The 15800-nt window shown below is 44.7% G+C and overlaps 1 protein-coding gene across 18 annotated transcripts in view; it reads left to right on the top strand.

Annotated features, from left to right (window-relative positions):
* The first annotated feature begins 353 nt into the window (after nt 1–353).
* Nucleotides 354–15800, top strand: part of LOC147617756 (uncharacterized) — a 130705-nt gene continuing 115258 nt past the window's right edge. For 11 of the 18 annotated variants that reach the window (XM_086776003.1, XM_086776004.1, XM_086775995.1 and 8 more), the window contains exons 1-5: nt 360–1311; nt 4132–4869; nt 5190–5285; nt 5371–5451; nt 5536–5770. In XM_086776003.1, coding sequence (XP_086632129.1) covers nt 988–1311; nt 4132–4869; nt 5190–5285; nt 5371–5451; nt 5536–5770 — 1474 coding nt within the window. In that variant the 5' untranslated portion in view covers nt 360–987. Of the gene's footprint in view, nt 1312–4131; nt 4870–5189; nt 5286–5370; nt 5452–5535; nt 5771–15800 lie in introns of all 18 variants that reach the window. The other 7 variants (XM_086776006.1, XM_086776007.1, XM_086776005.1 and 4 more) reach the window with 2 other exon arrangements.

Raw genomic sequence — 15800 nt, 5'->3', positions numbered from 1 at the left:
ATAATAAGCCACCCCCTAGCTAGAGACCATTCAAACCATGGCTTAACCCACACCCACGAGGCATGTGTGTCCCATGCCATGCACCCCTAGTCCTCATGACTAGTGTGGCTAGCCATTGGACCAAACCAGTAGCCAGATCTTTGGGATGCCCCTCTCCCAATTTCAGAGTACTTGAGATCTTTGGGATGCCCCTCTCCCAATTTCAGAGTCCAAGTACGGAAGTTTTTCATAAATGAGCCACAAAGCCAACTATATAGCTCATAATCCAGTTTACAATTCCATCAAGACTAATGTGCAATGCTTTTAATGCATGATGTGCATCCACGAAAAGCATGGTTTAAACATGGCTTAAGAAAGTGAATAATTATTCGACCTGCATCTCATCAAGGGGCGTAACTCTTGACCCTAAGGTCAAAACGAGAGCAGGCTTTGATGATAAGTCGTGACTCTCCTTCTCTTGCTCGTTTCTGTTCCTGTTTAGGCATCCTGTCATTTTCCAGAGCTTTGCCTGAATCATCAGACAAATTACAGCAGCGGAAGGAATCCAACGCCGTAGCCTGTCCACAGGCCAAGCTCGCTACATTCCAACAAGCTTCCCGTTTGTGCAGATCGCATATGCGAGCTTTCTTGGTTTTCTACTGACGCCATCACCATTTTTTTCATCTGCTGGTGTATTCCAACTGACTGCCATCGCTAGGGTTTTTCTGCTGCGTCTGCTGCCCTGATCGCCATAGCTAGGGCTTTTAACGCGTCTTCTTTCGACCAGAAGGATGCCGTGCGTTCTCTCCCGTCTGCAAACCAGCTGTGCACAGCCAGAAGAAGTGCGCCTGCATTTCGCTTCTCCAGATCGCGCTTCTCGTCTACGCAGCAGAGCGAAAAGCTCAAGATTTCTCTGCATCGATTTTTTCTTGATAAGTTTCATTTGATCTTATTTCATTACATCGAAACGTTTTTCTTTCATCTTTAGTCTCTCCACATCAAGTGGAGATGCCGGCTTCTACAGGATGGGGTAAGCCCGAGGATCTGGTGGAGAATTTGAGCTCACTGGATACCACAGCTAGGTTAAAAGCTCTTCGCGACGTGAAGAATCAGATTATTGGCAATAAAACCAAGAAGCTTTCTTACATAAAGCTAGGAGCGGTACCCCGCGTGGTGGAGATTCTGGCCAGTGACACGGAAACGCCTTTGTTGGTGCAGTCTGCTGCAGCAGTAGGTAGTTTCGCATGTGGAAACGAAGCAGGTGTCAAAGCAGTGCTCGACAGCGGAGTCCTCCCCCACCTTCTTAAAATGCTCTCCTTTGGGGATAACAAGGTAAGGTATACTAACGTAAACTTTTTAATGTTCCAGACTATCAATTTTATGAATGTTGAAGAATCACAGTAAATGTTTGAAGAATCAATTTTATGAATGTTGAAGAATCACAGTAAATGTTTGAATAAAAGAACACACACACACACACACACACACACACACTTTTTTATGCATACATGCGTACATTCATTCATTCTCAGATATATACATGTACATATGTATGATTCAGACAAAAGAATTAAGCTTTTACGTAGATTGAAAAAACACATAGCATACGAAAAGTGTTGCATTTTATGCATTAGCAATTGAATTGCCACAGAGTCAGCTCTCTTTGGCATTGAAGGCAGAGAGACATGCTTCACTGGCAAGAAGCCATTTGTTCTGTTGTTACTTTTGCCTCTAGGTTTGGGTAAAGATTCCCCTTTATTAGCCTTGGTGTGTGGAGTGTGGAGCGTGCTTGTTCTCCCTGATTTGAGGGTTGAAACTGGCTGACTCCAAACAGGAAGTTGTCGAGGGTCTTTATCTTTAAAAATCTCTGATGTTTGATCTCTTAAGATGTAAACTTTGAAGTGTATAGACCTGGATGTAGGGGCATTGGCCATGGATAGTCACTTGCTTTTGCTTCTCTTAAAATTGCCCTAGCTCAAGGATTACAGTGATTTTGATGCTTCTCAATTGTTGCAAGAATATCTCTCTCTCAAGACAGCCAGACCCTGTGTTCTTGACGAGATGACCATTTGCATCCTAGCTCAGCCTTGGTAGTGCTATTGTTTACATCTAGCTTGTTTCTCTGTTTTTTCTGGCTCTTTGGGACAAGATGACTCCTTAGGGGGTAGCCTCATAGCTCGGGGTGCTTTGGACGGAGCTATGGTTGGGTGGTGAGCTGCTGGCACCATATCTAGGCTGGTTTGTGTGTGTTTGTCTTGCAGGATCTGCTCGAGAGATAAGTGTGCTTTTGTTGTGTGAGCCGCCAGCACCATATCTAGGTTGGTTTGTGTGTTCGCTGTTTGTCTTGTAGGAGCTGCTCAGGCGATAAGGGTAGGCCTCAGTCTCCTTGTGCTTTGGGACCCCTTCTCTTGCATCAACTCTAATAACGTCTAATGGTAACAACAGAAAGACAGACATGCCAGATACCTTGTCCCCTTGGAATCAACTGTATTTTGAACACTTGCTAAAGCTTAGAGTCCCTGTGAAGTTAGGGAATAAACCAGCACAGACTTCTGTGCTGATGATATATGTAGATATCATAACTTGCAGTCTATGCTATACATGATGGTTTTGATTATCTATGATTTTGTGAGTTGAAGTTAACGAGGCATGGGGTTTTCTTCCAATGGCCCTGGACATGGGTGTGGTGAGGCAAGTCAGGCAAAAGAAAAGCTTAGTTGTGCGATTTCACAAAAATAAAATGGGTGGAGTCTGCTCCAGAATTTGCCAAGGACACTGCAGGGAGCAAAAACAAGATATTATCTCTTCACCCGCTTGGCTTGTGCTTTATGTGCCATCCAAGGTGTACACTTCAGTTTTCATCCAACGTGGATGATTGTTGGCAACAGCTGTGGGAATAAGCCAATGGAAAATGCTGCAAGTAGGCTCCAATGAGTTTGAGTGTGAGAATATGTGAAAATGAAGCGGAAGCAAATGGAGATCACACAAGAGGGAGTAGACAGCTAAGAGAAATCCAACACTTGAGCTAAGAACTGAAAAGTATTGAATCTCTCTTGGCTGTCTACTCTCTCTTGTGTGATCTCTTTTTACTTCCGCTTCATATTCATATATTCTCACATGGTATCGGAGCTTGGTCGGCTCTCGTTGTTGCTTGGCTTTGGGCATTGCATCCAGGGGGTGTTGGAATGGATTCTTGCCCTCCGCTTCTCACGCTGCCATGTGGCAGTCTTTTATCCCACATAGTGGGTTCGGGTCAACTTAACCCCTCTGTATAGGGCAAAATGCCCCCTGGTCTTCCCTAATCCACCACCTTTATTGGCGGTCTCATGGGATGTTGGGGTGGGGGGGACCATGGAAGACCAAGGGGCATTTTGCCCTATATAGAGGGGTTAAGTTGACCCCAACCCACTATGTGGGATGAGAAGTAGAGGGCAAGAATCCATTCTAACATTGAGATGGTGAGATGTCGACCTCCCACTGAAATTGCACTTTCTTTAATATAAGATCTGGTGTAAGCAGACACGTGGATCTTTTTTGTGGCACGGTAGCTTTTTGTGTGTTTCTCAACAAGCAACTTTTTTTTTTTCGTGTCAAAAGTTTTGTCAGTATGGCAATCATAGGCTTTGTGAAATCAAGGTAGCAGTTTTTCCTTAACATGTGTAATCAGTGACTAGCTGGCCTTGCCAATTTGTTGTCAGCTAGACACTGTTGTGTGCAACATCATTTTAGTAAATCTATTCGCATGAGTCTGCATCAACTCCCTTAAAAGTCCATTATGAAAATATAGGCAGAGTGATTAGTGTTGTTTGGGTTTTTTGGCATTTTGTCACCTTACAGGCTACAAACAGTCTGCTGGGTTTACCTAACTTGGAAACTAAACAGTCAGTAAGTCCTTGGAAGTGAAGGAAAAAATAAAATGAAAGCAGGACTATGGAAAATTTTGACCTCTTTAGTCTTCTGATGAAGAATGGTGGATTTTTGTGTTGTTCCAACAAATTTATGTATAACTGTTCTGTTAGTTTGTATCCATTCAGGCATAACTCTTTTTGTTTTGACACCTGCACGCATCTACGAGTTTTACGGACAGTCAGAACCCGTTTCCATTCATTAAGTTTGCCCTAAAATCTCTAATGCAAGTTCGTCTGTCTGCAGCAGGTAGTTGAGGCCTGTGCTCGCACCTTAAAGATGATCTTTCAGTCAACTCTTGCTCCAAGGAATGATATGTTGGTGGGGCAAAGGATGGAGCTACTGTTAGCTCTTCTTAATAGTGGAAATGAAAATGTAGCAGAAGTTGCAGCCCATGTCCTTGCAAGGTGTTGTGAAACCCCAGAACATCAGCAGACGATTGTTGAGGCGGGTGGTATGCAGAGTTTGGTAAGCCTTCTCTGTGGATCTATAAAGAGGAGAGAAGCTGCTCTTGATGGGCTTGCTGCTCTAGTAAAGAACAATTCCCAAATTTCACTGAGGCTTGTTGCTATGGATCAAGGAAGAGCGTTGGCCTCAATCATCAAATTTGTCAAAGATAAGGCACCAAAAACACGGTTTCTTGCATGTATGTGCCTGGCAAATGTCAGCAGATCGTGCCCTTCCTGCTATCCACAAGAGTGGGAAATTCGGGCAAGCATGCTGGCTGTTGTCGTGAAACTGCTTGAAGAGTCGGGGCAAGTAGGAGAAGATTCTCCCACCGTGCTATCTGACATCGTTGCTAACAATGAGGAACTTCAAAGGGCGGCTTACAAATTTGATGCTATTGTAAAGCTTTGTGCTTTGTTGCAAAAAGGCTCTCTTCCAACAAAGCAGCTGGAGGGTGTACTAATGGCACTTGCAGAGCTCTGCTCACGGTTGGAAGATAGCCGGAGACAACTGCTAGATCAGGAATCTGGGAAGAATGTATGCTACCTTTGGCCATCTTACGGTGCTTTCCACTTTCTAACAATGCTCTTCATGAACAATGATCAAGAAGTCTAATCCTTCATTTGAATTCAGTTTATTAAAGCAAACTTAAGATGTATTTTTCTACCTAATTCTGCAAGAAGTTCAGTCAATTAATGGGCAGATATTTGCTCTTCTTTATGGTAGTGTTAAAGAGCATGGCTTCACAATATTAGACTATCATAGTTATCGGTGACAAGTTTTCTGCTGGGAACGCATGGCAGGAAGGTAATTATACTGGGGCGGGTAACCCAATTATTGCTTTGTTCTTTCAACAGGCACAAGCTGCAATCGTATCTGCTTTGTCCCATCCATCTGAGGATGTGAGAGTTGCAGCATGTACCTGTATTAAGAGTATATCCAGATCTGTAAAGGTTAGGGCTGTCTTATTTTCAATCTTAGTGTGTGCAGTTGGCACCCTTTTTGTCGTCCTTTTACTGATTTGATTTTTGAAAACAGAACCTTCGAACAGGCTTATCTGATGAGCGGCTTGTGTTTCCTCTTTTCAAGCTGCTGGATGACCCTTATCCTGTGGTTCAGGTCAGTTTCCAAGTTCTTTCAGCACACATACCATTTCACTGTTTTGACTTTCAAAGTGACTGGTTTATATATGACGTAATTCAGGTTGCGGCTTTAAGTGCAGCCAGTAATGTTGTACTTGACTTTACCCCTCATAAATCAGTATTTTTTCAATGTGGAGGTGTAAGTCAGCTTATTCAGCTGGTCCGCTCAATGGATCCAATGCTACGGTTGAATGCAGTTTGGGCATTGAGAAATCTTCTCTATTTAGCAGACATGTCAGTAAAGGAAAAAGTAATGGCAGAGTTGACTGTGTCTACACTGACCAGTTTGATTCATGGTAAGTTATTTGTTTTGCTACCAAACTTGCACGATTCTCTGACTATGTGCACATCATACATCTGTACAGAAGATGGAATTAAACATGGAACTAAATGAAATGTGCTTGAGCAATAGAGTGAGACATAACATTATTAAGAGTCATTATGCACAAAAGTGAAAGAACACAGACGTAAACTCAAACATTTGACATGAAATGGGTAATGAAGCAAAACGTCAACCCTGATCTCGGTGATACTAAAAGACTTCACCTCCCCAATTCTACTCGAGGCATCCGACACTCTATTTAGGCTACCCTTCTGATACTTTATTTCCATATCAAAATCTTGCATAAACTCAGCCTACCATGCCTTCCTCCCTCTAAACTCAAAGCACAAGAAATTTGGTTCCATAAAGATAATGTTGCCAAGTTTTCAAAGAGTGTATAACCGCATACAGCTCTTTCTCCTAAGTGTGTCATGTGACATGGGTATCGTCAAGCTTCTTCCTTTCAAATGCTATAGGTCAGCCATCTTGGAACAATGCCGCGTCTATCATGAAATTACTAGCATCCATCACAACCACAAATGGTGTTAGGATTTGGTAAGGCCAATTAAGGTGCTTCCTTCACCTTAAGCTTGAGAGCTCGAAAAGCCTTATCAAGCTTCATCTCCGATTGTACTTTAACAATCGTTCGATCCATGACTTCAATTGCTCAATTCTGTTGCAGTTCGATCGCTTGACACTAAAAAACCCATCATGGCACTTGAGAAATTATGCCTTTGGAGTATGACTAGTCGACGAATTGTCTTCTTTTCAACAACAAATGGTTACCACTTAGATTATTGTGGACTTTGGCGAGACCATAGTGTTTCTACAACTCTCTAAGAGGACTATGTGAGACCAACAGTCATTTTGGTCGGTGTTGGCAATAGGTTCAAGCAGGGAGCTCCATAATTTAGAAAGACTCATGAGTCATGCTATCCGTGAGTGTGGTAGGTGGTTGGTTCCTTATCCGGAATGGATTGTTATTCCGGAATGAGAAGGTTTGTGTACTGGATAACATTGAGATTAGGAAAAGGATCTTGTATGAATGTAATCTAGAATGGATTGTTATTCCGGAATGAGAAGGTTTGTGTACCTGAAAACGTTGAGATTAGGAAAAGGAAATTGAATGAATGTCACGACGCTTTTACAACGGGTCATCCAATGTTACAACGAATCTATAATTTAGTAAAACAGACATGTTAGTGGCCTAAAATGAAGGTGTATGTTCATGACTATGTGGTTAAGTGTCGTCGATGTCAAGTGAATAAAAGGTTGAATGTGTCACAAAATTCCTTACAGCTTCTATTTTTCTACTGTTCATGTGTGGCATGTGGAGCCTGACATGACATACATGTATGGTTAGTGTAGCCTGACATGGTGTGTCTGTGTGGCATATGGAGCCTGACATGACAGTACATGTATGGCTGGTGTAGCCTGACATGATAGTACATGTGTGGCTTGTGGGCCTGACATGGTATACATGTATGGCTCATGGAGCGTGATAGGATGAAATTCTCTGGGACTAGTTATCTTGGAGGTCTTTTGTATTTATGTTTTGGGACGGTTCCGGAAGGATCATGAGCCCTGGATATTTTATCGGATACAATTGAGCAGATGGGTGTTTCTTCCGGTCTAGCTGCACTCATGTGTGTGCATGACTTTGATTTTATCTTTGAATGACTTGTATTGTTTGTCTGGACAATGCTTGAGATTTCTGTCTGCGTTGTCCATTTTTTCAAAGAGTGAGGCTGAACATAAAGAGCATCTTGTCATCGTTTTTAAAGAGTTAATGAAACATAAACTTTTCATCAATGGGGAGGAGTGAATTCTTCTTGTCAGAAATTCACTATTTAGGGCATATTGTCTCCTTGTTTGGGCTGATATAAATCATGGTATTGCTGTCACATCTTATTCGATTAGAGATGGGTTTTTGATGATGCAAAATCGTATTTATGTAGTGTGTGAATTACACCAAAAGGTTATGGAAGAGTGTCATGCTCCGCCATATGTTGGTCATGGTGGTATTCTGGCTACTAGACAGGCCAGCTCTACGCAGGGATATTGAAGCTTATGTGCGAGAGTGCATAGTGTGTCAGAAAGTCAAGTTTGACAGATACAAGCCTCTTGGTTTGCTTCAACCCTTACCCATTCCACAGGAACCATGGGAAAGCATTGATATGGATTTCATTATGGATTTACCAAAATCGGCACATGGAAATGATGCTATATGGACTATTATGGATCGTTTTAGTAAACAGGCACACTTTATTCCTGTGAGGAAAACAATCAAGCCAAAGCACATGGCAAAGTTGTTCTTAGCTCAGATTTTAAAACATCATGGCATGCCCAAGTCTATTGTGGGAGATAGAGATCCTCGGACTACCAGTTTATTTTGGCGGGCATTGTTTGATAATATGGACACAAAGCTGAGTTTTTCATCAGCTGATCATCCTCAAATTGATGGTCAGAGTGAAAGTGCAAATTCAGTTGTGCTTGAGTTGCTCAATTGTTATGTATCTGAGCAGAAGTCAGATTGGGAAAAGTATTTGCCATTGGTTGAGTTTGCATACAATAACATAGTGCATTCTTCATCTAATAAGGCTCCATTTGAGATAGTCTATGGCAGGGTGGTGCTTCCACCTATCTTACGAACAAAAGATGAAATCTTTTGTATCCGATGAGTATGTTCGTGATTTGGATATTGCATTTGCACAGGTTCGGACAGCCATAGAAAGATCTCAAGCTAAGTAGAAAAAGGCAACTGACAAACATAGGCGAGAGGTGGTTTTCGAGGAAGGTGATTGGGTATTACTTAAGTTTGAGAAAGCACGTTCTCGGAAGCGGCCAGGTAAAGAAGGCTGGTTTCCTAAGCTTTCAAACAGGTATTACGGGCCATTCCAAATCTTGCAGAAAATAAATGAAATGGCATATAGATTGGTATTGCATGATCACTGGAAAATACCCAATGCCTTTCATGCCAGTTTGCTGAGGCCTTATGTGGGATCACCTCCTATGGAACCAGTTTTGGAAGATCCACCAGAAGTCGATGAACTTGAGGAGGTATTGCGACCGGAGCAGATAGTTTTTCATAAAGAGCGCAAGCATGCATGTGGCAAGCTAGTGTATAGGTATCTTGTGAAGTTTAAAAACTATTCGGCTATGGATGCAAAATGGATCGAGGATTATTTTATGGATTGTCCGGAGCTTCTGAAGGCCTACTTGAAAGCTTTTCAGTTGCGGTCAACTGCTGAGAAGCCGGGGGGAATGTCACAAAATTCCTTACAGCTTCTATTTTTCTATTGTTCATGTGTGGCATGTGGAGCTTGACATGACATACATGTGTGGCTGGTGTAGCTTGACATGGTGTGTGTGTCACATATGGAGCCTGACATGATAGTACATGTATGGCTGGTGTAGCTTGACATGATAGTACATGTGTGGCTTGTGGGGCCTAACATGGTGTACATGTATGGCTCATGGAGCCTGACATGATGAAATTCTCTGGGACTAGCTATCTTGGAGATCTTTTGTATTTATGTTCTGGGAAGGTTCCGGAAGGATCACGAGCCCTGGACATTTTATCGAATACAACTGAGCAGATGGGTGTTTCTTCCAGTCTAGCTGCACTCGTGTGTGCATGACTTTGATTTTATCTTTGAATGACTTGTATTGTTTGCTTGGACAATGCTTGAGATTTTTGCCTGCGTTGTCCATGGGGCCGGGGAAGCTTGGGCACCCTGTGGACGTGTATGTGCACACCTATTTGGGATTGACACGTGCTCTACATGTGTTTTGCAGGTGGTAAGTATCCCCAAAAACTCAATTCACAGCTTTATGAGTTCACATGCTAATAATTATTGGTGCAGGTTCAGACTCACTTATAAGTGATCGGACAACTTATAAGTGAGTACACATTGAGCAGGACTTATTTAATACACCTGGTGGCCAAAAACTGGGCACTGGACATTATTTGGGCCTCTTTCAAGTAGGCAGCCCCTTTTGGACCAGAAAAGCACAGGTGTGGGCTATTTTCAACAGGAAAGCCCTATTATGGGAGAAAACTCCAGTTCTGGGGAGGCACCTGCTTTTTCTGATGCATGGGAGCTGGTCGATTGCTTCTACAGGATGTTTACAGCCTTCTATCGTGACAAAAACCTAACAGGTGCATGGGAGGTGCTGGCCGACCCCTTCTGCATGTTCTCCACTGGGGGCCGGCTGATTTACCGCTTGAAGAGAGGCTGGACAATTTTCCTTCTGACCGGGGGCTTGTAGGCTTGTGTATAGCTGCTGGTCGATTTCTTCTGAGGCTACTGAGGGTTGGTTGAGTGGTAAAAATAGCCTTTGAGGACTGGTCGACTTGCTCTATGAGCCAGGCAGGAAGAAGAAAACGATGTTGAGTTGTCCCGGGCTGATGTGGGAGTGCTATGGGCTGTCCATAGTTGTCTTGCATGTGCTTGATGCCGGGAATGCTCACTTGTGCTGAGAATTATCAGCAAATTCAGTTTAGACCAATGAACACCTTGTCCTCCCTAGTCCATCCTATCCCCCTGCTTATCACTGCGGAACCCTTTTCTTTTAAGGCCTGACCTCCTCTTCTCACTACCCTCGGCCCTGCTCGAACCACCACACGCACTACAACGCTTGATGTCATCAAATATCTGTGCATACTCAATTGCCTCTGCTAAGTCTTTAGGCTGTAAGGGCTCTACGTACTCAAGGTAATCATCTTTGAGGCCTCTTTTAAAGCCTCGCAATGTCTGGAATTCATCGATCCCCTTTAGCTTGAGTACTATCTCCCTATAGTCTGAGATGTACTGAGTCAGGGATTTGTTCTCCATCGAGCACTTGTCTCATAACTCCCAGCTTCTCTCCACCTCATTAACAGGCAAAAACTCTTTTCGAAACATCGTTTCAAACTCTGTCCAAGTGGCAGGACGAGTTGTTAAACTCCTCCACCACTTGTACGCTTTGCCAGTTAATGAGAGGCTAGCCTCTACGGGCTGCACCCAGCTAGGCTGTTGTCGCAATGCATACAAGTCTGACCACGTCACTAGAAACATGTTGACCGAGTCCTTGTTTCTCTCCTTCTCCTTGCCACCAATAACTAGGCGGCTTCAAGTCTTTCAATAACGACGAAGCTGCCTCTACGGACGGCCCCGCAGGCACATCGGCCTGTACTCCTGCAACCACTGGCGAGGCTACGCTCACCCGTGCCACAGGAGCTCGTCTATTTTTTGTCTTCTTGTTTTCATATTGTATTGGAAGAAACAGGTGCAGCTAGTGGTGAACCCTGGGCACCTGCAAAGTTGGATTGGAAGCAGACTCCTTTTTGGTAATCTAACCATAAGGGGGGGGAGTGGTCAGCCCATCTTCTGGCCCCTAGTGTGGTGTACTGTGCAGATTTGTCATCTTGTTTTATCTGGCATGCTTATGTGTATTTTCAGATTTCACGATTGATAAGATTTTTCCGTGTACAGTTGCCCTTTCGTTTACAGAATGCCTTAGGGCCAGAGGTATGTTACATTTTCTTGAGATCCTAGGAGGTAAATGGGAGCGTATTTCCACTGGACTTAATTGTAGGTTTGCCATGGACTAGCAGAGGGCATGATCTTATCTAGGTGGTGTAGATACTAGACAGATTGATGAAGATGACACGATTTTTACATACAAAAGTGACAGTGAAGGCAACTAGATTGGCACAACAATTTGTTGAGCAACTTTTGAGGTTGTATGGACTGCCTTTTGATATAGTCAGTGATAAGTTTTATGGACATTTCTACGAGCTAGTTTACCAAAGATTGGAGACTATGTTGAGTATGAGTTCCTCCAATCATCCTCAGTTTGATGGGAGCAAGCAGAGAGAGTGAATCAGGTTTTGGAGGATATGCTTTGTACATACATCTCCCAGAGACCATTAGATTGGGAGAAGGACATCCCGATGGTCGAGTTTGCCTATAATAATGCTAAGCATGCGCCTACTGGTTACAGTCTGTTTATGCTGATGTATGGATACCAACCTAGATCTCTAGTAACAGTTGGACTTGAGGGTATTTAGATTGATGCAGCTAGAGATTTCTTAGCAGATAGGGAGGAAATGCTAGTCAGCGTAACATGCCGAAGCTTTGGGGTCGAATCCGTAACTTCAATGCTCAGAATTCAGCAAGCTTTCATGACGAATATATACTCCCAAAAGCACTCAGTCGGCCAGTAGAAAAGTTCTCCATGACTTGCTGAATCAGCATTTAATGCTTATATTTTCAACGTTTCACATTGTGGGCTGCTGCCCTCCGTTCGCTTCTGTCCAGCCACCAATTTGCGGCTGTGTATACCTGCGCATGGGCTGTTTGGCTGCTAGGCAGCCTGTGTGGGCTGTCCCACACCTGGCCGACAGCTCCTGTAGGGCTTGGGGCCAGTCGGCTGGCTGTCTAGTGGCCATAGGGCTGGCCGACAGCCCCTTCCAGCCCAAGTCATGGTGCCGGGGACCTCCTGGCCCCTTGGGGGTGGTTCTACACCTCCCCCATGCCCACACTAAGAGGTTGGTCTAGTCTTGGGGTAGCCCTATGGGCTGGCCCCATCTCTACATGCAAAACCTACATGCCTACACAGAGGTCTAGCATCCGGTTGCAAACCAGATACATAGAACATTTGACATCATTCCAGAGGGAGACTCACAGCGCGGACTAGCATTGCTTGATGTGCAGGACAATGCTTAGTTGACCTTCGACGCATAGAGTGGAACCTTGGCTGACTCGTCCCGGACTAGGCTCACATGGGACTAGTTTCCACTCTAGGTCCTGCACCTTCTTGTTCAGATATGTCTACATGGCATTCAAGTGTGGGATGCATGTGACATCCCCTTTTGCTTGACCTGACGGAAGCTGCATAGCCTCCAAATAGTTCGTCAATAAAGCCGGATAGTCATCGAAGAACTCTTTGTCAAGCCATACCGCTTCGTGGGTCCCTTGGTCCTGAAACTTTGTGAGGAACTGTCTTGTAACATGCCTACTATGCGGAAGCGTGCTTAATGATGATTAACGCAAAGCAATAAAGGCTAACGCTAATCACATGCTCATGACATAGAGAAGTAGACAGAAGGAGAAGAGAGAGACTCTTTACCTAACCTTCGTCCCCCCCCCCCCCCCCCCCCCCCCCCCCAACCAACTCCTAACAAGGATAAGAGAAAATATGAAGCCTTTTATAAGTGAAGGTGATACAAATATGTAAAGGCAAGAACACACCCATGGATTATTTCGCTCAGATTTCGGGGGACCCCCGGGCAGAGAAACAATGACTCACAGATAAACACAAAAAGGGATTTTTTTTGGACATTTAATGACTTCCTTGAGGGTTTGTTGATGAAGACTGGTCTCTTTCAGTGGTGTTTCTATGCTACTGCTCCTTGGGCCCCAAGCTTGATGAAGATGAAGAAGGAAACAACTGAGACTTTGAAAGTGCCAGCAACGGTTGGGATGGCTCTGCATAATCCATCAGCAGGTCGTGTAGGTGTAGGAGCAATCAGGCCTTACACATGTAGGAGTGTGCTAAGCTCTGCAGAGGCAAAGGGGCGATGTCAAAACAGTGTAAGAGGCGCCATAGACGAGGCCAAGAAGATGTAGGCAGCATAGTCACATGGGATGAGAAACGGAGATGGGGAACGGGGACAGAAGAGACTGAGAATGGCCATTCCTGATGCTGCCATCCCCAACATTCCCGAGTCTAAAAATGCCCATTCCTTGTGACTATGGTAGGCAGAGCCTTGACAGTCGGGCAGCTGGGAAGAGCCGTTGCTGGGCAGCATTAAGAGGCACAGAGGTAGCTGGCAGGCATTGAACAAGCTCCCCCAAGAAACACTGACAAATAGCACTGGCTGTTGGCAGCGAAGTTCACAGAGCCAGTTGAATGGCTGAGAGGCGGGGGGGGGCTTCCGCTACGATGGCATACAGGGCTGAGATAACAACGGTGTTGCGATGTGCACTAGTATGACCACATGAGTTGGACGGAGCAGGCCAAATGGAGGCGACCGCTGGGCGGTAACAAACGGGTGGAACAATGGCAGTGAGGCGGGCTTAGCATGCGTACATGAACTGGTGGAGCTGTTGTGGCAGGCCAGGAGCTAGGTGACCACTGAAGGCCGAGGAGTGGTGGCGAGGTAGTGGAGCAGCGGCGGTGAAGCACTCGGCACTAGTGCTGTCAGGAAAATGGGCGGCTGTGGGTGCGCCCAGCACTAACTAGACTACAAGTGGACGGGTGACTGCTAGTCCACCGCACTCTGGTTTCTATCAGAGGCCGGTTTCAAGGTTCCGTTGCCGGGACCAATCATCAACTTTCTGAAGGGGGTGAGCTCGTGGTTGCCTCGAGAAAAGTCATCGCTGAAAAATTCAGCAAACATGTCTGATACAGAGGATGAGTACTTCTATCATGAAGAGGAAGAGCAAGAGACCTCTCCTGAGAGAGATGTATCTGAGGATATTCAAGCAGGAGAACAGGCTGCAGATGTTGAGCAATATGAGGATGTAACACAGCCAGAAGATGTACTTGGTAAAGAGGATGATGATGCTCGGTTTAAAGATCGTTTGGCTGGTGTTATGGATGTATTTATGCAGCTCACACAAAGTGAGAGGTTTGCTGAATTTATGAGATCCCGCACAGAGCCCGAAAAGAAGAAGAAGAAGGTGCGATCTAAGAACCTTCCTCAGGGTCATAGTGGTGCCATCCCACAGGATCCATGTTTTGGCCAGTTTCCGAACATGCAGCATGCTTATGGAGCAAACTCACAGAGTTCCTTCTTTTGGACAGCCATCAATTCCTCAGCAGAATATGCATCCAGGTTATTTTGGTGGTGGCTCGGTGTTCCAATCCATGACTGGGGGTTACCCTCAGGGAGGCATGGGTATGCCAGGGCCTTTTGGAGCCAATTTTCAGCCTGGTATGCAGGGGAATATGTATGGTGGTATGGAGTCCGGTATGCAAGGAAATATGTTTGGGGGCTTGCAACCTGGAATGCAAGGCAATATGTATGGTGGCATGCAGCCAGGTATGCATAATAGAATGTTTGGAAACATGGCTGGAATGTATGGTATGCCAGGTGTGGGAATGGGTAATGTTGACCCAATGATGGGACCCAATGATGGGCATGAATGTTGGGGGCAGCAAAGCCACTTCCATATGATAATCTAACGCCTATGGGAAAGGCGAAGGATTACAAGGAAGGGGGAGCTGCACTGAAGTTTGACACATTCAGTGGGGCCAAAGATAAACTAAAAGCACTCACCTTTTTACAGCAGTTTGATGCTGCTTTTTCTGGTGGGAATTACACAGAGTCCTCTAAGGTGAGGAAAGCTGCCACTTTTCTCAAGGGCAATGCGTTGCAGTGGTGGTCTACTCTTCTTTTGCAGGGCATAGCACCCACTACTTGGGTACAATTTAAACAGGTTTTCTCTTCCGTATGGCTCACATCTACATTTGAGGTGGATGTTATGACTGCATGGCATAAATTGGATGCTTCAAAGTGTGAGAATTTGGAAGACTATAACAAGAAGTTTTGGGAAGCTTTACTCCCAGTGACTTCTTACCGTGCAGTGCCCTTGTCTGAGCAGGTAGAGAAGTATTGTTGTGGGCTGCCCAAAGAGGTGCGAGATTATTGTATCAAGACAAGAGTAATGAACATGTCACAGATGATTGAAAATGCTATGACAGCTAATGCGTTACTCACTAGAGGATCATCTGGGTTTAAAGGAAGTAAGAACATGAGCAAGAAAGCTGAAAAATCTGGGCATGCTTCTCGTGATGCTAAAGGGTCTTCAGAGACGAAGTATAAGAAGTTGCCAATGCCCAAGAGGACTACTGAGGAAAGACAGGCTTTGAGAGATGCTCGGAAATGTTTTTACTGTACAGAAGAGGGACATATGTCATTTAATTGTCCCAAGAGAAAGTCCCAAAAGGACTTTGACAATAAAGGAGAGCCCAAGTCAAAGAAACCAAAGCCTTCTGCAGGGTTAGTTCCT

This window comes from Cibotium barometz, chromosome 36, assembly GCF_041138505.1.
Source record: "Cibotium barometz isolate CiBa-2024 chromosome 36, ASM4113850v1, whole genome shotgun sequence".
Classification (NCBI taxonomy): domain Eukaryota; kingdom Viridiplantae; phylum Streptophyta; class Polypodiopsida; order Cyatheales; family Cibotiaceae; genus Cibotium; species Cibotium barometz.
The sequence above is the reverse complement of the archived record's forward strand: the minus strand, read 5'-3'. Positions and strand labels throughout refer to the sequence as shown.